This window comes from Astatotilapia calliptera, chromosome 2 (genome assembly GCF_964374335.1).
Source record: "Astatotilapia calliptera chromosome 2, fAstCal68.1, whole genome shotgun sequence".
NCBI classification, from domain to species: domain Eukaryota; kingdom Metazoa; phylum Chordata; class Actinopteri; order Cichliformes; family Cichlidae; genus Astatotilapia; species Astatotilapia calliptera.
In genome coordinates this window covers 24,854,585-24,880,758 of record NC_137423.1, presented here as the reverse complement: position 1 = coordinate 24,880,758, position 26,174 = coordinate 24,854,585, and the positions used below count along the sequence as shown (strand labels likewise).

The following is a 26,174-nucleotide window of genomic DNA, read 5'->3' as shown; positions in this document are numbered from 1 at the left end:
GTGGATATCAGGCCTTAGGAGAGCAAAATTTTGGTCTTTGGTATTTTGGTCTAAATAACCCAAAATGTGATGTCCATATATGTGGATGCCAGGTCCTAGGAGGTTAAGCAAAGTTACAGCTTGGTCCATAAGTACTTGTAATATTGTGCCTGTATATCACTATGTTGGATTTTAAATCAATCAAGATGCAATTTTCAGCTTTAATTCACTACACATGAATTTCTGGACCACACCTCATACTACATATTCCTACATTTTAGGCTGTTTGTTGTCATTTCATCAGTATTTGCTATGACCATCTTTATTTTTCACCACAGTCTGAACATCCTGAGGCAAGCTTTCTGTAATTTCTTTGAGTAGTATAGACATTCAAAGCTCTTCTTTGGATGTTGGCTACCTTTTGTCCTCAACTTGCCTATGAAGTTTTCCAGCTAATAGATCTTGTTGTTGCAAAACTATAATTTTATGCCTCTCAAACTTATCTTTGGTATGATTGTATGTCAAACTCTAACAAATTATGTGTTTTTGTGACAGGCTGATAGTAAGAAAATGCAACTAGAGCAACTAAAGGTGGCTGCAATGAAAGGTCTGGTAGGGAAACACAACATTTGGTGATAGACTTCAGGCACTCGTTGATTTAAAGGAATTTCACCCAAGTATTAAAACGTGTTAAAATTAAAATGATGTTAGTCTGTGAAGTTACATTTGAGTCGCTGAAAATGAGGGGCTGTATTTCTTAAACAATTAATGCCATGAGTGTTTAACTTCAAATTCACTGTGGTGGTTTACAAAGACAAAATTATAAAAACTGTTCATCTGAGCACATTTACAGGAGACTTCTTCTGATTGGTTCTGGTTGGTTTATTCATATTAATATCCATCCATCCATCTTCTTCCGCTTTATCCGGGGCCGGGTCACGGGTCAGCAGCCTAAGCAGAGAAGCCCAGACCACCCTCTCCCTAGCCACCTCCTCCAGCTTATCCGGGGGAACACCAAGGCATTCCCAGGCCAGCCGAGAGATATAATCTCTCCAGCGTGTCCTGGGTCTGCCCCGGGGCCTCCTCCCGGTGGGACATGCCCAGAACACCTCACCCAGGAGGCATCCTTGTCAGATGCCCGAACCACCTCAGCTGGCTCCTTTCGAGGTGGAAGAGCAGCGGCTCTACTCTGAGTCCCTCCCAGATGGCTGAACTTCTCACCCTATCTCTAAGGGAGAGGCCAGCCACCCGTTGGAGGAAGCTCAATATTAATATCTATTGTTGTTTATATATGATGAAATTTTGAAAAAAAACAAAACAAAAGAAACATTTTAAATGAAGCTTGTGATTATGTCCCAACCACCTCATTGATAAATCACATACTCTGTCAGGATGTCTAGTGAATGCAGGTCACAGTTTATGGTAGTGCCTTGGGTAGGCACTGTTACCTTTAACTCTTATTTAAGGAATCTGATTACTGTTAAGACCATAACTTTAATGAATCATTTGCACCAATCCAGTATATTCATCTGTGCTGAGATTTTCCTAATTGGCCCCATGTGGGTGTAGTCTACACACATTTTGCCAGCTGGGGACAGCAGCTGTCAATCAAACAGCATCTTTATAACTTGCTCGAGATGCTGCATCATCGCATCTCGGGATAAACCAGAGGACTGTCAGGTGCTCTGTACACTGCGAAGTCATTGCTTCTCTGGTGCTTAAATTTGAACAGGTGTAAACTCCAAGATATATTGTCACATTGTTTTTGGACATTTTTTCCGCCCAGGGCATTTTTCCCCTACATTTCCTGCCTGCCTTCAATTATTTTTTAAAATTCATTTATTATCTTCTTGTGACCAGATCAGCATCTTCTGGAAACAATGGATAAGCTTAGTGGGACCAATAGCACTGTGGTGAACAGCTCTGTAGACATGTGGTCATTTAGTGAACACGATTCCTTCCAGCACCTGGACACGACTGAGCTCAGGGTCCTGGTGCCAGCTATTCTGGGAGTCATTTGTATCCTGGGCGCGGCTTGCAATCTCACTGCGATGGTCATCCTGTTCTCTAATGCGCACAAAGGCAAACTGTCTCTCATCAACTCCCTCATTTTCAACCTGATGTTTGCAGATGGGCTGGTGCTGATGTTTACAGTGCCTTTCAGGGCTGCCTCATACTCCAAGACGAGCTGGAATCTAGGCTGGGTGGTGTGCAAGACAGCCGACTGGTTTCTCCAATCCTGCATGGTTGTGAAGAGCTTCACCGTGGCCATCATGGCCAAAGCCTGCTACCGCTACGTGTCAAATCCAAACAAGCAGGTGAGCATACACCTGGGCTCCATCCTGGTGGTGCTCTTCTTCATATGGCTGTCTGGCTGCACTGTCACCATCCCACACTGGCTGTTTGCTCGGCTGCAGAGAGAGATCCGTGGGCTGGTGTGCGTAATGACGGTTCCTCCTGAAGCCCAGGATTTCATGTCTGTGTATGTGAAAGCGTATCCTCTGGGGGTCTACTGTGCACCTCTGAGCATTGCCCTTATGTATTTCTGGAAGGCTTATGGCCAGTGCCAGCGCCGTTCCAGTAAGAGTCAGAATCTCCGTACACAGATCAGATCCAGGAAGCTCACTTTAATGCTTTTCAGCCTCACTGTGGCCATGGCTGTCCTCTGGATTCCTCACTGGGTTGTGTGGCTTTGGGAGCGCCAGATTGCAGAAAAGGAAACTGAAGGAGCTCAGCCCCTTATTTCCTCTCCTCCCCTTCTCCTTATCCTTTCTGCTCAGCTGCTCACCTTCTCTCTGTCTTTGGTAAACCCTCTCATTGTCCTTTCTCTCTCCGAGGAGTTCAGAGAGGGTTACAGGGGGCTTTGGAGACGCCTCACCCTGCGCAAGCAACTGCCACCTAAGCCTGGACCCCACAACCCCACCACTCTCCAGTCCCCTTGTCCTAGACCAGAGACCTCAGGTCAGCTGCGGGGGGAGAGAAGCCTTCAATCAGGCTGCAGCAAGGAAGCCACCAGGGAGGCTCAGCCTCAGCCGGAGCAAGTCGGAGCAGAAGGAGGAGGGAGGGAAGCGGACACCGTGAGTCTTAAAGATGTCTTGCCTGATGTGGAGCAGTTCTGGCACGAGAGGGAAGGTGGATCACTCACACAGGAAAACGACCCTGTGCCGTGGGAGAACCAAAGCATAGAGGAAAAAAAATAGCTACCACCTTTTCAGCCGATCATCACCCGACCGAAGCTGAGAGGACTGCAGAGTGCTGAACTGTAAATAACTGTAATTCTGTCAGGTGTGTTTATAGTATTATTCAAAGGTAAGAAGTGCAATCGGTGTGAATGTGGACTACATCTATATCTGTGTAAATGACCGAATTCACAACAATGTGTTAGCATTACTATATTTAGAGTAAGGTGATTTTTGGTGGCTGTACATAGAAACTTCTGGCAATAATGATTATGTAAATTACACAGTAGAACAGATCTGTATATCCTGTATGTCCTGGTGTTTCTGTGGAATATTTGCCAGCTTATATTATTTGGACTTCATGCTGCTCTTTGAACATATAAAAAATAATTTTTGCAGCTGTGCAATAACTGCATGTAAATACTCTCTGAATGTTATAAAGTAATGCTAAAGTAGACCAGCTTTTTTGCACAAAAATGAAAAGATCTGTGGGGATTGTTTTGTGATCTAATAAAGAGTATTAAAATTTAACTCAAGTGTGGTTGTTTTTGTGGTGTCAAAAATATTCTTGTTATTGGTTTAATCAGTGGCACTCACGCACATACAGTAGCATCCTAAAGGGATGCATCAAACATGTCTCAAGCTGATCGGGTCATTGAATGTATTTTCATAAGGGTATTCATTAGATTTGCTGAAGTTTTATAATTAGAGAGAAAGAGCTGTCGTCTGAACTCACGTGCAGTTTTACTGGAATCTCACAAGGAATTCTCTCTTCACTGATTTAAACACACATAACAGGTATCACAGTAAAAGGGATAAACATCACGAGTGGAAACTCTGCTGATCTGTAATCAATTTGTCTGTCTGCTGCTGTGATTAACACTCAAGCCCATTCTGAATAATCTTCCTCCTCCTCCCTAATGAAAGACCTACATTCTTATTTTTTTTTACGTGTAGTTAAATCTCAGGGTTTTACATCCTAAAATGAGGGTAAAAGGTTGAAAAAAAGAGAGAGCAGAGGAAAGTTTAGGTTCTAATCACCCTGTTTTCTCTTTCCCCTCCCTCATGACATTTTCCTCTCATTAATCATTTATATTGACCTTTTATTGCCAGAGGCAAAATACATCAATCAGAGCAACACTTAACTATACAACCCACCATCAGTCCCTGGGGTAGTGACCTGACCATAAACACTGAAGGCAACAAAAAGCTAGACCCTCATTAGTGGACTGAAGTTTTCACCTCTGCTGTTTCAGCGGTGAAATAATGCAATGTTATTGCAAAACAAAAACAAACAGTAACTGAACATTAATCGTGGCTGTTGTACTATCTTTAACAAAAGTACACGGATGTTATTTACAGCCATGGTTGTTGGCACCTCTGGCTGAAGCATTTAGTCTGGTAAATGAGCCAGTAAATCTGCAGTTGTGGGATTTTATCCAATTTCAACAGAAACCCCAGGAGCTGCTAATATCTGGCAGGCATCTCGCTTGCTCATTTGGCACAGTTACTGGCAGGTGAAGTGATTTCCAAAAAGCATGTGCACAACAATCAAACTCCAGGCTTGAACCCAAACCTTCAATTAAACTTCATAAGATTTTTTTTGTATTGTTCCAAGATTTGCATGCTACCATTAAATCATTTTATTTTCAGCCAAGAGGAGCCTGTGCACTTCCTCTACATGCTATAATGTAGACCGAATATGCAAAATATAGTATAGCTGTATATTTAATGGTGTCATGCACACGTTTTTTTAGTGCGTGCATTAGAGTTTGTTTTACTTATTGTGCCTGATCAGACTGCACCTGCCCCAAGTAACAACTCCCTCACACTTCTGTGTGATTGCTCAAGACCACAGAGCTTACATACATCACTTGTCATATTGGAAATCATGCCCCCAGTCGGGTGTTTACTTCATAATAATAAAATAATCAATAAAAAAATCTATGGAACAGATTAACTGATCTGTTTTTCTTCCATGAGAGAATGGAGACACTTACTGCATGCAATGAAGAGACTGGCTGTAAACGCGTGCTGATGTGAAGTGACTGCCATTGTCATAGCACAAATTAGCCTCTCGGCGATAATAACCCACATTTCTGTTACACAATGGATAACCACAAAGAAACGGTTTGCGTTCACTCTGATATCAGTGTGCTGATCTACGGTCTTACACCGCATAAACCAAGAGGCAGCTCAACATTATGCTGCAGTGGGGGAAACTGCGATTGCCTCCCAGTGTCTGCTCCTTTATTTCACAAACTGTAATATTTGATAAACTCAGGTGTTACTAATGACATTAATAAAGATTCTCATCTAGGTATAGAGTCTTCATTAATTTGATTAGTAGTACCTGTGTTTGCCTGTTAGTGTATGCCATTTTTGGCATTAAATAGTTCATCCTGAATTCAGCCTATTTACTTTTGAAAGAAAGTAAGCAATAAAAAAGCATCGGTGTGTCAGTGTTGAATAATAAATGTGAAATAGCTTGATAACAGAGTCAGGACAAAGAGGAATTTTCAGGCCGACTGGCGAAAAGTGAATTTTTGTGTGTGTTAAATGATCAACATGACAAGTGGCAAAACAACTTGGGTTTAATGAGGTCATTATACAAGGCAGGGGAGCATCCAGCAGGAGAGATCCTCTCTTTACTGGCCTCCTGGCTGTGTCCCTCTCCCACTGTGAGGGGAGGCGGGGGTGTCACCCCCGCGTTTCATCCCACAGCCAATCATCATCTCTAATAAATGAACCTCCACAGGAAGTGACATGGTAGCGAACACTAATTACGCTCAGCAGGGGAGGCTGGCTGCAATTAAGCCACATGCTAAAACCTTTGCCTACCAATGCCTGTGGAAGATCACCTGGCTCTTCAGTCCACAGAGAGTCAACTACTGTGTATGTGTCTATATGTGTGTGCATGCGATAGGCTGTCTTTGTGTTGGAGATAGATTGGTTTGGGGGGTCTGGCCCTGGTATTTAATGGTCTTTTAATTAGAATAAATCAAAGCGCTTTCATCTTAGTGAATGATGCAGAGATCTAAAGGGCAGGTAGACACCTTTCAGCATTTCTAGCCCTACTAAAAGGGGATGCCATTTACACTTATACAAACACTGGTGACAGGTGAGTGACAGGAAAGCAGAGGGAAATGTACAAAAAACAGTTCAACTCCAATTTAGCACAGTGGATTGTCTCAGCACAGAACTGGTAAGGGAGACGGGGGTAAAAAGAGCCTTTTTCTTTTTTAACTCGTGATATCCAAGATACGGGAAAATGAGTAAGTTGTACAATGAAAATGTGCTGCTGTACAATGTAAACTGGACTGTTGACTCAATTTGCCCCACAGCATTTGCCTCAAATGATCTCTAAATAACAAACATAAAAATATTTGAGACCTGGATACAGTTGCTTTGATGGAGCTGCCAAAAACAGTTAAAAAAATAAGTTCATTATATTTCATGGCTGTCAGTGCACAGAACATGGATAAACGTAGCCACTGGCTCATCTTATTCCACTCTGCTCCTACTACCAAGTTGTTTTCAGGAAGAACAGGATGTGAAAAATCAAATATGGACGACTATTTTTAGTGTAATATGTTCAAAAAACATCCTTCTATGAGGAGAACACGCGACGACAGCATTGAGATTAGACTAAATGAGTTAACTGGTAGTCGGGTGGTCATCAGTTCCCCAAAGAAATACTAATGATGATCCCTTCACTGTAAGACTATAAGCCTTGGCTGTGAAGTTTCTATTTTGGTCATGTGAGAATGTGTCAGTGTTGATTCCAGCATGTTGTGCTGCCACCTGGTGGCCAAAGTATGAATGTAAACGCTAAAATTAAGAGTTTATTTTTCTTCTGCAAATGCAGTCTGAACCACTTTAAGAGAATTGTGAACAGGGTGAATAAAGGTGTTTCCAGTTTACTGTAAGAATGCACAGGAAAATAATTTACAATCCCTCAGAGTTGCTATTTATTGAAGTTTTCTATGATGCAGTCATGCTCAAATCTATGGTTTAAAAGTACCTCTAGAGCTGTTTTTGTACATAGCACTTACAATGAAGGGGAAAAGTCAGATTATATGTTCATTACTGACACTTTTCACACACTTTTTGGTTTTATAAAAAAAAGCCATTTTTTTTAATCTAACATAGCAAGTATCTGAACTCAAGAACTGCTGCTGGCAGCTGTATTGGCGAAAGCTAGGAAGAAAAAGCTGAAAAAACAACAACCTGTTAAAATGTTCAATATCTTTTTATTTACCCATGTGTTCATTTGAATTTCAGTTTCAGACACAGTGTTACACAAGCCCTGTGTTTGCATAGGTCTGATAATGAGGTAAAACATGGGAGTTGGCATTCTGCATTTCCCTTTTACAGATTACAATTCCCCAAGCAGTCACAATATGACACAATATTTAGAAGCACCTAACAGTAATGCCAAATTATTACTGCTCCAAAGCCTGCGGTTACACGACCACCTTTTAAACCCTTCAGGGCATGAGAACTCAAAAAGACAATTAAAAAAAATTAAATTAAAGAAATTAAAAACTAAAGAAATGGAAAAAAGTCCCTCACAGCTCCTGCTACATATCAGACATGCACTTTTCACCATAAGAATAAACTTACAGGCATGCAGGTCTTTCTCTGGTTACTATCAGTCCAGTTAAAACCCATTATTATTCACAGATAAGAACTTCATTACTGGCATCTTTTCTTAATATAAGACATCCCTTTATGGCTAATTCGCTTTGAGAGGCATCACGTTTGGTACAATGGTTTCTCTGTAAACATTCATTTCTCATTGATTTTGTGAATAAATACTTCTTCATTTATAATTCTACCAACATAAGTAAAAGAAACTAAACGCGGTTCAATTCAGAGCTCTAGCTTCAAAGTTGATAAAGCAGACACATGTAATACACAAAGCACTCATTGTTAAGCCTAAATCTTAGGCTTAAAACATCTCTACTTTATAACTTGCTGTAATTATATAATTTTCCACATATTGCACACCAGTGTACAGCGTCAAGTATTCCTCGCTTATCACCTTTTTTACGACCTGGCACCGCACTGAAAATATATTGTGAGGCAGTCTGTCACTGGATGTAAGCAGTGGTCCCCAATGCCTCCCTGAGCTTGTAGATTAGGCTCTAGAGAGAAGAAGTGCAAGAAAATTTTAATAAAATATAGGACGGTATTAAGATCTGTTTATTCCTACAGAGAGACATTTGAGAACACAAGACCACTTACCTGTTTGGCATTTTCTGTCCAGCAGATGGAGCCAAACCAGGTTTTCCTCGTTGCAAGGCATTGGTGGTAACCTGTGGGCCTTTCACAGGGTCCTGCAAGACAAACGAGACGTTCAGCATTTATTTCACTGTTGCAAAAGTACACACTTTACTTATTAATGCAGAAGAGAAGGATTTACCCCTGATTGTTTTTTGATAGGGCAAGGCGGTGGAGGTCTGTTTGGGGGGTTTGGTCTATTTTTGGGTACTGCTGAAAGCTGTGACGAGTTTTTGGCATCCAGGGAGCGTAAAGGTGGAGGTCTTGTAGGCAGTGCAGAAGCCTGGTTGGGTTTCTGTCCTGGAGGGACAGGGGGAGTGCGGCCCTGAGGAGAGATCACTCTCTGGGGCTGTGGTGTCTGCTTTCGCTGCTCTCCTGCACACATTGGTACAGGGGGAGGCTTCCCTGCAGGATATACAATACCATTCCTGGGTAGAGGTGGGGCAGACGGGCTCGGATGCGGAGAAGGCTTCCCATGTGGAAAAGCACAAAGATGACAAGTATTTTCAACATTTTTTATGGTATTACATGACAGACATTACTTAGGTGGTCAAAGAGTGGGCTTATTTACCGAATTCTTTAGCAAGAATGTTGGGTTGGCATGACCGTTGGCACGACTTTCCGGATTAAGAGGCTTGACGTCAGGTGGCTCGGAAGTGTGGATTTCATTCATTCTGGATGTTCGCACAACACAAAGGAAAAACGTTATCTGCAAAGTACGTTTTTAGTGTTTAGCAACTTCAGAACTACATACTTTGGCACTGGTGGTGGAGCAGAAGGCTTCAGCGAGGGGAGCTTATGTCTGCCGAAGCGCCAAAAAGCAAAAACAGCCAAACCCACCAAGAGAAGCAGAAAGGAAGTAAGGAGGGCTGTACCAACGCTTCCTGTTGGAATATAAAATAGACAAGAGTCAGAAAATAAACAAACACCAAAAAAATTGTTTTAACTTTAATTAACTGCACATAAATGATTGGTGCATGGGTCTCACTGCGGTTGATGACAGGCCCGCTGTCCACACTGCCCCCTGATCCTTTCTGGTCGCAGAGAGGAGGAGCCCAGCCTGGATCACAGTGGCAGTTACGGTTGTTGTTGCACAGCTGGTAAGAGAATAAGTCACATTTTTTATGACTGAAGGAGAATCAGGGACAGGAAGTCAATGTTTTGTAACAAAATGTAGTAAAAAGGCTCTGCCGAAAAAAATTGTATAGTTTATGGAACATTTTACAGAGGTGACCATATTGCTGCATAATACAGCCGTGGTTTCCCATAAGTAAGATGCCTGAATGCCAAACCCTTACTTGTTTATGATATGTTTTTTTTATATTGTTGTGTTGCTACTTTTAATTAAGCAAAGGATCTGGACCGTTCCTGCAGCGCTGCTTAGGGCTGCCAGCTTTCAGTAATTGTAGGCTAGCTGCCAAATCTTTCTCAGAAGTCCAGAGAAATCCATCAAACCAGCATCTCTTCTGCGACACACTGAAACTTACTCCGTGTCCGTGGCACTTGGCGTTGCATTCCGCCGCTCTGAGAAAAGATGCATTGCGGCATAATCCGTTAAAGCAAATCTGTTCAAACAAAAGAAGCGTGAGGAGGAACATTAGAGAAGCGCTTCGAGACAGGTTGCTTATCCCCTTTCAAGTGAAAACTGAAATCACAGATGATCCATTTTCTCTGTCTGATCGAAACAGTTTTGTCTGCTTTGTTTGTGACTTAAGATCGGGTGAAAAAAAAGTAGTACTGGTACATGCTCTTTACTACTACTGCAAACTCTGTTTAGTACATTTTCATAACTCTCACCAAGTCTTCGCCGCACTTGGTGCCCGTCATGACCAGACCTGGATCCAAAGTGTCACCCTGTGCCTCCTTTTCCTCCTTGTCAAGCTTGTACACATGTGTCCCCTTGCACATGATTCTTTTGTAGCCCTCAGTAACCGTGGTTTCTATGACAACCGCATTTTGCTCAATAGGCTTGGAGGCTGAAGCCAAACACTGGATTTTCCCACATTTAGCATTCCTGTCATGTAAACAGAACCCCCCACCCAAAACAACAAAGTTAGACTTCAGTTGAGGGAGAAGTAAATGAAAGTGTGATTAGTTTGTTGCTGAACGTTTTGGTTTTCACCTGTCACTACAGCTCCTGTAATTCCCAGACTCATCTTTGCCACAATTCCCATACATATTGCCAGCTTCATTTACCCTCTTAAAGCACAGGTCAGGGGCCGGACGACCATCTGTGGTTTAACAAAAAACAACAACAAAAAAATGCACAGAAACATATTTAAAAGTGTGAGCTCTAGCAAACACAATAACACACATGCAGGCATACAGTCAGGTTGTGTTATTTGACCGTCTGATGAAGACCAGATGGCATCCCTTACTGTTCAATGTGGCTCCTGTGGTACTACAAAGGCTCTGTCACCACATGAACATGGACACTGTCCAATAACAATCCCTAGTCCTGTGACCCATCAAGGACTCATCTTTAAATACACTGAGCCTGACTGGATATTTATCTCTGTAACATTCATTTCTTTAATTAAAAAAAGTCCAGAAACTTGGTATGACTCAAACCCCTCAAAGCCCTACGGATGAAAAGAAAAGAGATATTATTTGTGCAGTCACTTCCTTAAAAAGTAGTGAGCTATTGTTCCTGTGGTTTTGGTATTTAAAATAATACCAAAACCATTTTAAAGTTCAAAGCATGAGTGCATGCACCTTCAAACCATGTACAGTTTGTAAAATTTGACTGTTTCAGTTTTATTTTTGTTAAGTTATTGTTCACTAAAAATACTGATTTAAAGTTAGTCTATAAGATATATGTATATAAACTTTAATAATCCTTTAATAATAAAGACCATTTTTAGAAGCAAAACCACCTTTAGCAGAAATAAGTTGAAGTAGTTATTTTCAGTATGAGTTCATCAGTTTCAACATTTTGTGGAGGAGTTTTGGACGACTCTTTGTTACAATGTTGCTTCCGTTCACTGAGGTTTGTTTGAATTTGTTTATGCAAAATTCTCTTAAGTTCCCACCACATTTCATTCGGACTGAGTTCTGGACTTTGCCTGGACTATTCCAACACCTTGATTACTTTCTTGATTGTAGGATTATGTTAAAACACACCTGCATGTTCCAGACCAGCAAACTGCCAAAACCTCTGCTTTTATGAGGTGCTGAGACTTGTTGATGATCAATTAACCAAGTGCGTTTAAGTGAGGATAAACAGCAGTTAGCTATAGATGGAGAGTCCGCTTTACCCACCTTTTCCCCAAAGTGAGCGACACTGTTGCTCAAGGGTCAGACACATGCCGGTGTAACAATAGGCCTTCCCGCCTGCACATGATGTGCCATCCACTAAATAAAAATCTGCAGGACAAGACTCTGTTTTGCCATCACAGAACTCAGGAAGATCACATGACCCCGAGAGAGCACGGCACAGCACACCCGGGCTCTTCAGCTTCACAGTGAAAGACAAAAGAGTAATGACATAAATAAAGTTAGAAGAGTAGAACATTTATTCTGTACTAGTGAGAATAAGGGTTGGTGATTTCCCATTTAAATAGTATGTACACTAATAAATGTACCTTGCAGTTCTGACAGCAGACTCCGTGGGCACACTCAGCTCCAGCTTTCAGGGTACAGTTGTTGGCATTACAGCATGGACTTGTGCACTCCTGGGCAAAACGTGTTGTAGAGTTATGAAGCCTGGCAAAACCATCAAAAGAAAAACCTGCAGTGCATACACAGAAACACCCACTGACCTCTTCTTCTCCACAGTCGCATTCTTCTCCGTCTTCCAGGTAACCGTTACCACAGCGATGCCCTCCATACATTGTCCTGGTGTTGGGCAGGTTAAAGAGACACTTTCCTCCTCCAGAGCTCAGGTAGCTCTTCAGCTCCTTTATGTTGCAATCATTAAACACTCGAGGAAAAGGATCCCTGAGCACGAGGTAAGGAAGAAATCAGGTTCAATTTTTTCTTTCATATTCTATCATTTATCCCCTTTCTCCTGGTTTAATGAATGCAATTTTTTGTATTGTGGCAAGCTGAATTTCATACCCAGTAGCAGCAGCCATGATACAGCCTCCGTCTTCTGCTTTCGCCTGGCAACAACCTGGAATGTCGTGGCTCATACCAAAGTTGTGTCCCATCTCGTGCGCCATCGTGGCAGCAACGCCGACTGATAAATCTGAGTGGTCCTGTTCGACACAGCACGAGAATTTTAAGATCAGCAGAAATCAACGTGTGATTCTTTGACTTGATGCATGCTGATGTAGCGTAGCATCATCAAATTTAAATCTAAACACACTCGTCCCTCACCATGTTTACTCCGCCGGACTGGTATTCGGAGCACATGGCTTTGAGAGGTGCCAGCCCGATGGTCGTGCCCCGGAATGACTTCCCCCTGGAGACAAAAGAGAGCACTTGAAATTAGTTCCAAGTCAAGAGCATCCCGCTGGACTGCAACCGGTGTTTATTACTGTCTTGCGCAATGATTATGAAATGTACTAGAGTGAATGAGAAACACTGACGTGACCAACTGAGCATTGTCGTTGGGGAGACTGCGTAGCTGTTTCTGTCTCCAAGACAGGAACGCTGCCAGGGTGCTGTGCGGGTTATCGGAGACGCTGATCATGTCCTGGCTGGTCCACACCTCCAGACCAATTAGTGCCACACGGATATTTAAAGCTTTGTAGTACTATCGGTGTCGGCATAAGGAATAAAAATAGGCATGTTAAACTCCAGTATCTGGGGTTTTTTTCTTTTTTTTTTCTGGTTTCAAATCAGATGTTACCTTGTCAACTAGGTTGGCTGCTTCCACTAATTTCTGTTTCGTCTTGTCAAGATCAGAGTTGTGCTTCTCAAACTGCAACGACCATAAACCACAATGAACACACAGAAATAGAAACTCAACGTCTACACATCTGTTAAAATATCTTTCCCATAAAGGGTACATCTCACACTTGAAATAAAACAGGAAGTGAACCTTTTTTTTTTTTTGCAAGCGTTCTCCACAATTGGGTTTACCTGCAACTGCATGAAGTGGGAAGCTATACATAATGCAAACTTTACAGGTCATAAATAATAATGATGGCACACACCTAATCCCACATACGAAAAGCCACACTCCCCGCTACCACATCTTAATGGTTCACTGCAAACCCCCCCCAGTGTGGTTGCAAAAGTCACCCAATCTGAGTACACTGTTTTCTCACCTCAGTCTTGTCTGCAACTATGAGCAGCTCTACGTACTTCATATTCTGACTCACTTCCCTTTTTTCCTGACGAGAAAGACAACATAATCATGTTTTAATAAATCTCAAAGAATGTCATCGATGAGGTTACTGCTACTGAGCTCACCCTCAAACCCTGTGGTGACATCATTCCCTTGATAAAGTCATTAAGCCCCTCCTCATGCTCCACTTTGCCATGGTGATGCTGGCAGTGACCCCTGGGGAGACGAACACTCTCGGCTCGGAACACAGCGTGCCGATCAGCATCCGTAGAAACGGGAAGAGGCTCTATCAGGTAGCTGATGCTCGTGTTCAGGGAAATTAGTCCCCTAGGAGGGAAAAACAGTCATATTCAGAAAATCAGCGATGTCTTAATATTTGTGCGACAGAAGGTCACGCTTCTCTCTTTCTCCGTTGTTGTGTAAATAAAGATCAGCTGACATAAACAATCCTCTTCAAAAAGCCACTGATCATAACAGACACCTATACTCAAACACACACGAGTGCATGCAGAGCAGCGGGCCGTGCAGCTGCAGAAAACATCTGGAGAAGTCAGACGCCCACACGTCAACATCCCTTTATGCTGTATTTGCATTCCCTTGCAGAATCTACATTAGCAGGAAGATGTTATTCGCTCATCCTCCAGATGCAGAACATTAACCCAGAAAGAAATCACACACGCACGACTAAGATGTTTGTCAGCCCTCACTAGTTCCCCCTCTGCTGCCTGCCTCTCCTCTCTCTCTCTCTCTGAGTGTCTCCAGCAGGAAGCAGCAGCTGCTCTGGAGGTGCATCAGGAGAACACACAAGATCTCCAGTACCGAGCTGTACTCAATGAACCAGCACTGAAGCCAGTGACCTAATAAACTTGGAGACTACATCGGACAGTACACAGGGCTGTTTCCTGTAACATTATTTATTGAGGCACAGCTTGATCACAAGCTGAAGAAAGTCAAATTCATACATCTTTTACTCCCACTGCCCAGCTGTCGAATTCTCAGCACGTCTCTCAGCACGTATATAAAACAGAAATACGTACATGTTTTAGACAGGAAGTTTGAGAAACTTGTTTCTAGCAGGTTTTTTTTAAAAGCAAGCAACTTATTGCTACTATAGATAAGCAAATGAATGAGCTGAGCAACCAGCTGATCAATATAATCTCTGCACAATCTAGTTGGTATCAAACAATTTCCTGTTTGTATAAGCACAGCTCTTTCCCCTGCCATCACGTCTTTTAGCTCTTACCTCTGCTTTTTCAGAAAATGTTGACTTTACAGAAACATCCTCTTTTTTGTCCTTTCAGCTCTTTTCCTTGCCGGATAAATTTAAAGATTTTATCTATGGATGGAACATGTAGCTTTAAATGGTGTTTTTTCAAACAAACTTGAGAAACTTTTCTCTTACTCTGAGCCATCTACATCCATCCATACTTGAGTTGGACTTAAATATATGTTACTGTAAAGTTTTATTACTTTTTATATTCTAAATCTGTTCGGATGCATGGTTTCCCCTGTCTTAAATCAACTTAATTTGACTTATATGGCGCCAAATCAGAACAATAAACACCTCAAAAATGCTGCCTTAATACAGAGCAAATTCCAACAATCAGATGACACTGTACGAGCAAGCACTTGGTGACAGTGGGAAGGAAAAACTCCCTTTTAACAGGAAGAAACCTCTGCTCCAACCAGAATCAGAGAGGGGAAAACAGAGATTAATTATAAATAATGATACCTAATGATTAAATGCACACGGAGTAAAAAGAGGTGACTGAAGAAGAAACAGTGCATCATGGGAAGCCGAACAGCGCAGGCCTGTTGGAGCATAACTAAGCAAGGGTTTAAAGTCACATGTTCCAGCCCTAACTATATGCTTTGTAAAAATGAAAATGAAACTTTTAAGCCTAATCTTAAATATAGAGAGACTGTCTGTCTCCTGAATCCAAACTGGGAGCCAGTTCCACAGACAAGGGGCCTAAAAGCTGAAGGCTCTGGATCCCATTCTACTTTTTTTACCCTAAGAACCTCAAGTAAGCCTGCAGTCTGAGAGCAAAGTGCTCTAATTGGGTGATACGATACTATGAGTTCCTAAAGATAGGATGGGACTGATAATTCAAGACCAATGTAATTTAATGAAAGGCTTGCTCATTGGAGGGATTTAATGAATAATAAGAAATATTTTTTATTACCTGAGCCCTGAACAAGTGCTGACAGCAACGCTGGAGCCTTCCATGCCCTGAACCTCGCCATGGTAGAAACAGTGTCCCTGAAAAACAACATTTTCATTCATCACACACTGACCTTTTAATGTAAACAGAAGTAGTAGTATTTATGCCAAAACCTGTCACTAACTGTTTATTACCCTCCTCCCACTTGACTTGATCAACTACACTGATGTTTATCAGCTAAGACTCCCCTCCGCAGCCTCAGAGCATGAAACTATCTCGCAGACTCACAGTGCTGGGTCGAGAAGAGGACTTGCGCGCTCCATTGGGTGTGTACCATATTTCCTGATATCCAGGGGCCAACAGCTGCCTGGGTAAAAAAAAACAAATTCAGGGACAACAAAATATTCTGTATTTTGTGACAGTAATACAGTCTATGGAAACAACAATATTGTGAAAAGACGGTGAAATACAAAACTGCAGGAAGCTGAGAGGTTAGCAGAGGACAGACTCTCTGCAACAGCCCACAGCTCGTAAAACATTCACTCTAACACAGGCGCTCCCCAAAAAACAAAGTGCTTTAAAGATTTAAACAAAGAGCCTATTGGTGACAAGAGAGCGCACAGGAGAATGTGGGAAACTGTAATCAAAGCCATATGTACCGTCCCCCAGTGATCCTTTTTACTTCTTGGCGAGTACTAGTCTATTGCTGAAGCAAGAGATGATAACTTCCCTATGCTGACAGCTTCAGTTGTTGGCATGTCCTGACTGCATTTGTTTGACAGATGGATTATTTACAAGTGCTCTTGAGCTTCTTTGCTATTTTTCAGGCTGTGAAGCAGAAACATGCATATGCATGACACCGAAAGCTTTCTTTGGATAAAGTATCATAATCCTCTTATTTTCTATTTATCTGTATCAGCACAATTAAGTCCAATGTTTATTGCAAACCATTCTTCCTGTTTTCAGTCAACTTTAAACTTTAAGTCATCTTCATCTTCTCCTCAGGCCAACTCAGCAACTGGCTGTAACTGCAGAGAAACTCAAGCACATCTACTGATGTTGTTTCCTGAAGCATTAAACTGCAGGAGTTTGACTCAAACAGACCAAAGATCTTAAAGATTTCCTTATTATCATTGCTTCTTCATTTATTTTTTAATCTGGTGGCTTTTAAGGGAAATAGAAAAATAAAAATGTAATCTTCTTGTAAATATGCCTCAGCCAAATTTGATTTCTTAAGTTAAATGAGAAGATCCTTATCACTGCCATATATTTCAATGAGGAACAAATGATTAAACTGCTGGAAATTATGTTCTGCCCAAAGGCAGGAAAAGACCATCTACCTCCCAGTCCAAAACCTTGGATCGGTATTGTACCTAAGGGATGTTTCTGAGTCACTTGATTTAGCCCTACCTATACCTATAAGCTTTATCGAGGATAAGAATGGCTTCTAATCTGACTATCTGACCAGGAAGGCAAATTAGCACAGATCCACCAGTGTTAAACTCATTGAAAGGATGATGCAAATTTTCTTTTTCATCCCTGTTCGATGCCAAGAAGGAAACAAGCCTCTTAAGACAATGACAGCCTGCTGATGAGAATTTGAAATAAAACAAGCAAAGACACAAAATGACTACTTTTAACAGATTAGGACTCACAGGAAGAAGGGGCTGGCTAACCACATAGACCAATAGGAACTCTAAAGGGGGACCTCAAAACGATCGGTGGGACGTATGATGTCAGCATGAACAGGGTCATGTTGTGATTTGAGCTAAATGTCATTTATATCTGTAATTCCACAAGTTTTCCAGCTTCCCTAACTTCCTGAAGACATTTCCCATCATCCTCTGTGTCAACTGTAGGCCAATTTTGTGGCAATTAATGACATTAGATGACTGAACTTTAGCCTGCTGCTGTTCCACAGTCATTTCTTCCATGATGGAACCACACAAGTACTCCACTTCTGTTCTCCCTTATCCTTAACTTGACAGTCAGCTGCAGTTTCTGAGCTGAATCTTGCTATTCCTTGGGGACTCATTTTAATGAAAGTTTTAATGAAAAGTCTAATCCCAGCAATGTATTTGTAAGTTACTTTGGTATCGTTGATGGTAGTCTATGCTTAAGAAATAGAAAAGACTTAAAACATGGCAAAATAACAACTAAAAATCTCACAATATGCTGCACGGTAGACAGATTTAGGACCCAATATTCGTGATGTTACATCTGATGTTGAAGCCCCGAGGCCTGTGTCGAGCAAAGGGGGCGTGTCCAAATGAAGCCTGTGTCGAGGCCCGTATCGTTCTGCAGCACGTGACCATTATGGGTCCACAAATTTGGGGGCATTTTACATAATATCTCCCAATAACAACATACATCTTCTCAAATCGATCTCAGAGCAGACGGTACAGAGGCTTCTGTGATATTACCTCTGCCTTTTGGTGAAGCAATTGGAAAGATTCAACACATTCATGGTGATTTATCACACCATGACTAACTACTGTGCAGGACTCCAGAGACAGTGGCTGAACTCAAAATAAGGAAATTCATCACTGGAATGCGCAAAAAAATTTCAAAACAAAGCTGGGCTCCAGCCAAAAGGAAGTGAAATACACATGAGGTAATTAGGGAAAATGAAACACGGGTGAACAGAATCTAAGTAACAAGACAAGGGGACCCAAAACTGAACACAATACACACAAGACTGGGACTGGCAAAATAAGACAGGAAGTAACAAAACATGAATACGCCTACACTGACGGAAACTTAGCTGGACACATGAGCACAGGGGAGGCTGATAAAAATAACAGGTGACAAAACCAAAATGCCCAAAATACTAATCGATAATACACTAGACTAGAACTTAATCATAACCACAAACATAGAACTCCAGAAATCTATAATTACAAGAACACTGAAAAACTCTTAACTGGGGACAAAAAACAATGAACTCAAAAGACAGAGTCAATGACTGAGCAATCGTGACATAAAAGTTGACTCTACAGCACTTCTAACTGTAAGATCTAAGGTGTGCATTAATGATGAGCGAGTTACAACCACAGAAACCAGAGAATAACAACCTGCGGGTGTGTCTGAGTTTCATTTCTAATCACCAACGTCTCCAGAAGTTGGAGCTCAGTGAGAGAAAGAAATGAAAATACTATACAGGGTTCAAGTAAATGGACAACCTGCAGGGTGGTGAAACATATTAGAATAACTGAAATAGAAAGATAAATATCACTTAGTTAGTCATTTGAAATTGAAATTAAATGAAATACTGCAGATAATTAAAAACTTTTACACCCTTTATTAAATCAGTAATAATTTGGCCAGATATGCAATTTAATGGCACCACAAAGCCCTGAGTCAACTGCCGTGAAACTCTCCAGCAACACTTTTGGAATACCCCAAAGCTTTATGTATTCTGCTGAATACTGTGACAGCTTTCAAGTAGAGACTGGAATAAAAAAAAAAAGCTTTGTCCAATGGCGGTCAGCAGCAGCGACTGGATGTCATCCAGCGCTTGGACAGATGCTGTGATTGAGGAGCCTGGCGATGCCTGAATCACGGCGGTCTGGCAGTGAAGCTGAGACAAAGGCCTGGTTCAGCCTCAAGAGGAGAAAGAAGGGATGGGGGAAGAGTAATGCTAATGTACTTGAGAGATAAAGAAGGGGGGAGCGAGAGGGAATTTGGGGTAATGCTTTAAGGGTCAGTGGGTCACATTCTCTCATAGTATCAGATGACATCACCACATAGAGCTGGAAGACGGGGAGGAGGGGGAAGGCTGATGCAAAGTCAAATTACCTCTCAGCAACAGATGATGAAGAGGCTTTTATTGCAGATGGAGGCTAACGTTCTGTGTGTGCGGAGCCTTGGTTGAACACACACACACAGGCTAACACAGAGGCCTAGATTAATGCATCTAAGCAAACAGGACGGCTGTGAAACTAAACATAGGCACAAGGGAAACAAGGACAAGCAAATCCATGAACCCACTCTCTGTTCAACAGACCTGCAATCCATCAGATCTGCGCTTTCAAGTCATGTTTGTGTTCTTTTTGGGGGTGCACAAATGTGTCTGCGAGTGTCGTCTGTCTGCGTGTGGCCGCAGACGCCCAAGCCTGACCGCAGGGAACATGTGGGAATGTATATTTGGATTAAAGCCCTGGGGGGATATCAGACGAGGTGAGAGAAGGGGGGAGAGAAGGAGAAAGAACGGGGTGCACATTTTTTAAGTTGGCCAGTGGAAAGACATATAAGGTGTGGGCATGATGGCAAGGGACAAGAGGGGAAAGGAAGGAGAGGAGAAACAGTATAGTGTGATCTTCCCATGAGAGTGCTTAATTCAGATTAATGCACTTAAGGGTGTGCAGGAAGGACATTAAAGAGGAGAACAGAGAAAGTCAGGCGGAGGAGGAAGCAAGAGTGTCGGCACATTCTGAACCAGAACTGACCAGAGAATCTGCTTTCCTCTTCTCATGACTTTCAACACCTCAAGCTCATCGTTCAGTTTCTTACTGTTTCCTGCCTCGCTCACTCTGTTTTTACATCCTTTTCCTGCTACCTGAGTCAGCACTCACTATGGCCCCTGCCTTGCTCTTAACTGAATTAACCCTCTGCTGGTGCACTACAGTCTTTCATTAAGATAAAAGCTCAGGCAGCCGCTTATACACAACCACACCAGTGAAGTATAAATGCTAAAGAGCCACACAGATACACACACATTCAAAAACATGACCAGGGAGGACAGAAATGGATTGAGTGTTGACTCGAGCCATGGGGAGGGGGCTGATGCCCACATAAACTCACAGTTATGCTTTCCCCTAAGATTTGAAGTGATTTAAGGAGGACAGCTGGAGCTCTCACATCGTTTTTTTTTTTTTTTTAAATTGAATTGAATTCTTGTCCGGTTTTAGGTGCAATGAGGACATAAGGGAGTAACCAGGACACAGGGTGGACACTGGTAGCATTTTCTCTGGCTTGTCTCCAAAATCAGACATTAATCTCCCTTGGCATAAACTGCTTTCTGCCTTAGCCCTGACTCAAGTCTCACATTAGACCAGCAAAGGATAAACAGAAACAGGGTAGGCTAATCCAGAATAGCATTCTCTGTGGGGCAACAGAGTTGGTGGGCAACACTGCTGAGCCTCAGCTAAACAATGAATCTACAAAAGAAGCTGCAAGCTTTCTTTGAACCTGCAGCACCGCTCATGCAGCGCACTGTACAGGAAATATGAGCTGAGGTGAATTGAAGCCTCGTTTTTTGTTTGTTGTTTTAACGAATGTTAAACTGTCTTCTGACTTCAATACCTACATCCACATAAGCAAAAACAGCAGACAATGGTTGCCTGGATGCATGGATGGAATATTTGCATCATTTGTTCAGCTCAATATAGCTCTCAGACACAGTACATTAAAGAATCAAAACATTCGGTTTTATACTAAAGTGTGTGCATCACAGGATACACTGCTTCAGTAACTAAATCCAGCTTTTCAGAAAAAAGTAAATATCTTTACAGAAATCTCCGTAACTCTGACTGCGGCAGAAAAAAACTGTTATGAGTTAATCCATTCTCACAGCTTCTCTGTTGCACAAAAAATGAGAAGTTTCACAAAAGAACACAAGTTTCACAATATTTTTTCCTGTCCTGAGTACCGAGCGGGGATTGTAGTTCCTCTTTCTTAGGAAAAAATTGTAACATATTTTATTTGCACCATTCAACACCTTGTTGAAGGGTTTTGTGGCGTATCTTCTTCAGTTACTCTCTTATCACACATGCGCAGGCGAAATACCTCACTCAGGAGGAAATGTAAGTGAGTGACCACCTGCTGGGTTTGGAGAACAGGGGGCAAGATCCCCTCAGGGGGCAGTCAGTCAGACACGGTGGAGTCGGGGCTTGTTAGTATTTGTGTGCCTACGAGTCAATGAATGACAGAGACGGTATGCAATCGAGGGTAAAAACGGACTTCATTCCTAATATTCCTAAAAGCTTCCCGGTCCACTTGTGCGCTGGCTCGAATCCAAAAGTGATAAACCGCAGCTCCGTTGTTACCACTGATATCTCAATGTTGCAACCCCCCCCCCCAAACTAGTACACAGTCTATTAAACAGATGAGACACCAAGCTCCCTTCCTATCACCAATCCATTGTTACTGGACAGGAACCGCTCCATCAGATTAGAGGGCGTTAGATGCAGAGGCACAGTCCTCACTTCCTGATTGCCTCATCATGCCCTGGTTGAACGGATCGGGTGTCATCCCTCCAGTGTCCAAAAACCATCAGCCTGCTTTCCTCTGCTCATCCCCCTTCTCAGCACCCCCTCAAGGGGCGCTGACCTTATAAATGCGTCTATGTGACAGTTAACATCTGGCCAAATAAACAGAGGTATGGAAAGGGCATGTTGTGGAAGTCAAAGGAACAATGTCGATGAGTGATTTCATCGGCTCCTCTAAACTACTGCTTTACTGATTTTGCATGGAAAGATAAGGCTGGTGTTGAAAACTCAAGTTACTCACTCATTTTTCTCTAATAGTAGTCTGAGCTCCTGGCCCTCAGTTGTGATGAGAACCTGTGCCTCTGCTGGATGCTGGAAGCAAAACATTAAATGCATACTAATCAGTGAGAAGAAGTGACAGTGCCAAGGAAGTATTTCCCCTTTTCCTGATTTCTTAGTTGTTGGATTTTTGGTTTTGTTTTTTGCATATTTGTCACACTTGTATGTTTCAAATCATGAATTAATTGTGATTCAACACATGTTGTGGAAAGCTGAGTTCAATTTTATTAGCCACACTCTATAAGCCCCAATTACTGCTAGTACCTGTCTGAAAGAATGAAGTAGGCTAAAAGATCTCAAAAAGCAACAAACTGTAATCTAAAGAAACAGAGTCACTGACGTTTATCAGTCTGGAAAGGGTTGCAAAGCCATTTCTAAGGCTTTAGGACTCCAGTGAATCATGGTGAGAGACATTGTATGGGTGAAATGGAGAAAACTTTGAAGTGGTGAACTTTCCCAGGAGTGACCAGCCTCCCGAATTTACCCCAAAAGCGCATACTTGACTCATCCAGGAGATCACAAAAGACCCCACAACAACATCTAAAGAACTGCAAGCCTCATTTTCCATAGTTAAGGTCAGCGATTATGATTTAACAATAAGAACTGGGTAAAACTGCACAATGGGGGAGTTCCAAACTGAAAACCACTGCCGACCACAAAGAACACAAAGGCTCGTCTCACTTTTGCCAAAGAATATTATAATGATCACCAAGACTTGTGGGAAAACATTCTGTGGACTGATGAGACAAAAGCAGAACTTTTTGGGAGGTTTGAGTCCAGTTACATCTGGTATGAAACTAACGCAGTAATTCATATTTCATAAAAAGAACATCACAGCAACCAGTCAAGCGTGGTGGTGGTAGTAGTGTGATGGTCTGGGGCTGCTTTGCTGCTTCGGGACGACTGCCCTCATTGATGGAACCATGAATTCTTTTCGCTACCAGAAAATCCTGAAGGAGGACGATCAGCCATCAGTTCGTGCCTTGAAGCTCAAACACACTCGAGTTATGCAGAAGGACACTCTACAAAACACTAGCAAGTCCACCTCTGAATGCCTAAAACAACTAAATGGTGGTTTTGGCGTGGGCTAGTTAAAGTCTGGACTTAAATTAGATGGATATGCTTTGACATGACCCTCCAATCTGGCTGAAATAAAACAATTCTGCAAAGTTGAGTGGGCAAAATTCCTCCACAGTGATGTTATTGCAAACGCTTGATTGCAGTTCTTGCAATCTGATGGTGCCACAACTAGTTATTAGTTTTAGGACCAGGTGGGCTTTGACAGCTTTATCTCTCAATAAGCGATCGTTTAAAATCATTTAAAACCTGCTTTTTTATTTACTCTGGTTATCTTTGCCTGATCCCTTTGTTGGATCTGAAACATTTAAGAGTGAGAAATATGCAAAAAATATAAGAACTCAAGAAGGGGGCAAGCACTTTTTCACAGCAGTGGTTTACACAAAGGTTTTATATGAAAGCTGGATGTGTGTCAGTGCGTCTAAAGCATTTTGTTAGTCAGAAGGACAAAGAGCGAGACAAATTCACCTCTTTGTTGTCAGACCTCTTGTGTCTGAGAGGATGCAGCCATATGGGATAAGTAATCTCATAACTCTCCACGTTCTCAAGGATGCTTTCCAGCGAAGCCTGTTTGGTGTCTCCTGATTAGAAACACATGGAACGGAGGGAAAGGTTGAAAATACCACAGAATAAGAGTTAGCGTCTTTTCTTTGCTGCTAGTTAAGAAACAACACTGGAGATCCACGTTGTCGTCTACATAACCGACACACACCTGATGCAACCATTTAAACAGGAATGCATCCCTGCGCAAAACAACAGTCGTCTATTCAAAGCAGGCATCCAGATTCTAGTTGTGCCGGGGAACACTTGGACTCACCATTGTAAACAGCGGCTTCAGACACAGCAGCAGTGACGGTACAGTAGAGGACAACTATGAGGCACACACACACACAGCACCGCGCGGCATAGGGAGGTGGTGATGGTGGTGGTGGAGGACGCGCTCCTGGACGCATTCTAAAAACAAACGGCTCCGGGTGAAGTCGCTCAGCAGAGGCATAAATGTGCGGTGATCCGGCCCGGTTGCTTCACATCACAGAGGCAAACCGTGAGATGCTGGCACACCATTTTGCCTAACCACTCCCCTTCGACAGACAGAGAGGACGATGAGCCGAGACGAGGCAGACTAGCAGTCAGGAACAAACGAGCGAGAAGGAAATCACGATCACAGCGCTTTTTTAAGTGAAAATCTATAAACGGGATTATTTAAAAAATATATCAATTTAGCGCATTTAATTTATTCTAGAAGTCTTGAAATGGTTATTTTAGCACTATTTGCACCACTTCAAAGGATATCCTACTGTACTTCCACAAATTTGAAAGACAAAGCCGTGGCAAAACTGACAGAAATACCAGATCATGTTTAATTCAACTCTGTTTGATTTATATAGCCCCAAATCACAATAACACTTATATTGTAAGGTTACCCTAAAATAGTACAGAAAAGACCCCGACAATCAGACGACCCCTACGAGTAAGCACTTGGCGACGGTGGGAAGGAAAAACTTCATTTTAACACGAAGAAACCTTTACCAGAACCACGCCAGCCATCTGCGCCACCAGTTAAAGGTAAAAGGAGGAAGACAGGACAAAAGACATTAATAAGAATGTACTTCCCATTATTTGACTACTATTTTCATTTCTCACTTTCTTTTCCACCAAAACAATTTTTAATGGAGGCTTTCTGTTGTTCTCTTTTTATAACATGCTTATCCATTGCAGTGTCTCTCAGAACAAGTTATGGACCTTTAATGCCACCATAGGCTAGACAATGGACTGTTGCATTCATGTTATACATTGAAAATATATAAATGAAAAGATAAGTGTACATTAGCTGTGCTATATATGTTTTTCATAATTATTTAGAATAATTATGAACAATTATTATGAAATAATTAAAATTGGTAATGTACTTAGACTCCAATTTAAGACATTCCTGATGACATCACTAGGACATCTGCAGAGTCATGTTAGTTTCAAATGTAAAGCTTTTTGACAGCTGCTAAAGATTAAAAGCTACTGTCTACAACAGGGCTGTCAAATGTAAGGCCCGGGGACCAGAATCTCTGGACAGCTTTGGAAAATGTAAAGGAGGGTATAAATTTTGAACTTTTAACTGTATTTTCATAAGTTTTACAGCTTTTCCTACTAATGAAGACCTCTCTGATTACCATTCATACTACACCAAAGTAATTAGGTAATAAATAAACCATTAAATGACAAAAGTTAGATTTTTTTCACTATGCAATACAGAAATTTCTTTTGTTTTTCAGTTAATTAAAAAAAAAGCTTTCAGTGTTATAATTAAAGGATAGTCTGGACAATGAGCTACTAGACCTTTTGAAAAATGCCATAAAATACCCACATGGGTCCAGTGGCTGTGTGTGTTTTCCTTTTTAAATGACCTAATGACTGTGTTTTAAATTTAGTTGGCGTTATCACACACCATCTGGCCATTTTACCAGTAGCTTAGTAACCTTATCAGAACTGAAGGACTAACCAAAAAAAAAAACCAAATAAACACAAGCTTACAATTTAGGTCACTCCTGAATTTATTGTCTAACTTACTTGCGAGTAAATGTTTGGCATTGCATATGCTGTCTTTAAATAACTGCACCACTTGTTCTAACATGTTCTGCTATCTGAACTTTCTAGGCCACACGCTGAACCACTGGGCGGACTGTTTGCCAATGACTCAGGCAGGCAG

At 41.9% G+C, this 26,174-nt stretch overlaps 2 protein-coding genes across 5 annotated transcripts; one reads left to right on the top strand and one right to left on the bottom strand.

Moving 5' to 3' along the window:
- The first annotated feature begins 1,724 nt into the window (after positions 1-1,724).
- gpr151 (G protein-coupled receptor 151) lies at positions 1,725-3,689 on the top strand. Its single transcript, XM_026179969.2, has one exon. It carries the CDS (start codon positions 1,860-1,862, stop codon positions 3,177-3,179), a length of 1,320 nt encoding a protein of 439 aa, XP_026035754.2. The 5' UTR covers positions 1,725-1,859; the 3' UTR covers positions 3,180-3,689.
- Positions 3,690-7,391: 3,702 nt separating this feature from the next.
- Positions 7,392-24,570, bottom strand: adam19b (ADAM metallopeptidase domain 19b). 4 transcript variants are annotated; one of them, XM_026189222.2, is made up of 23 exons: positions 24,288-24,570; positions 23,939-24,051; positions 22,356-22,426; positions 16,134-16,212; positions 15,867-15,943; positions 13,806-14,007; positions 13,661-13,726; positions 13,240-13,311; positions 12,977-13,143; positions 12,765-12,849; positions 12,504-12,643; positions 12,206-12,383; positions 12,029-12,118; positions 11,706-11,901; positions 10,567-10,675; positions 10,242-10,458; positions 9,932-10,009; positions 9,433-9,541; positions 9,199-9,328; positions 9,016-9,118; positions 8,587-8,913; positions 8,409-8,500; positions 7,392-8,308 (listed from the first exon to the last, which is right to left on the bottom strand). In XM_026189222.2, exons 1-23 carry the CDS (start codon positions 24,421-24,423, stop codon positions 8,302-8,304), a joined length of 2,844 nt encoding a protein of 947 aa, XP_026045007.2. In that variant the 5' UTR covers positions 24,424-24,570; the 3' UTR covers positions 7,392-8,301. The 4 variants fall into 4 exon arrangements, with proteins under 4 accessions (XP_026045007.2, XP_080143898.1, XP_080143900.1 ...); XM_080287772.1 differs by lacking the exon at positions 22,356-22,426 and having other exon boundaries at positions 24,288-24,427; XM_080287769.1 differs by lacking the exon at positions 7,392-8,308 and having other exon boundaries at positions 8,405-8,500.
- Between the last annotated feature and the right edge of the window lie 1,604 nt (positions 24,571-26,174).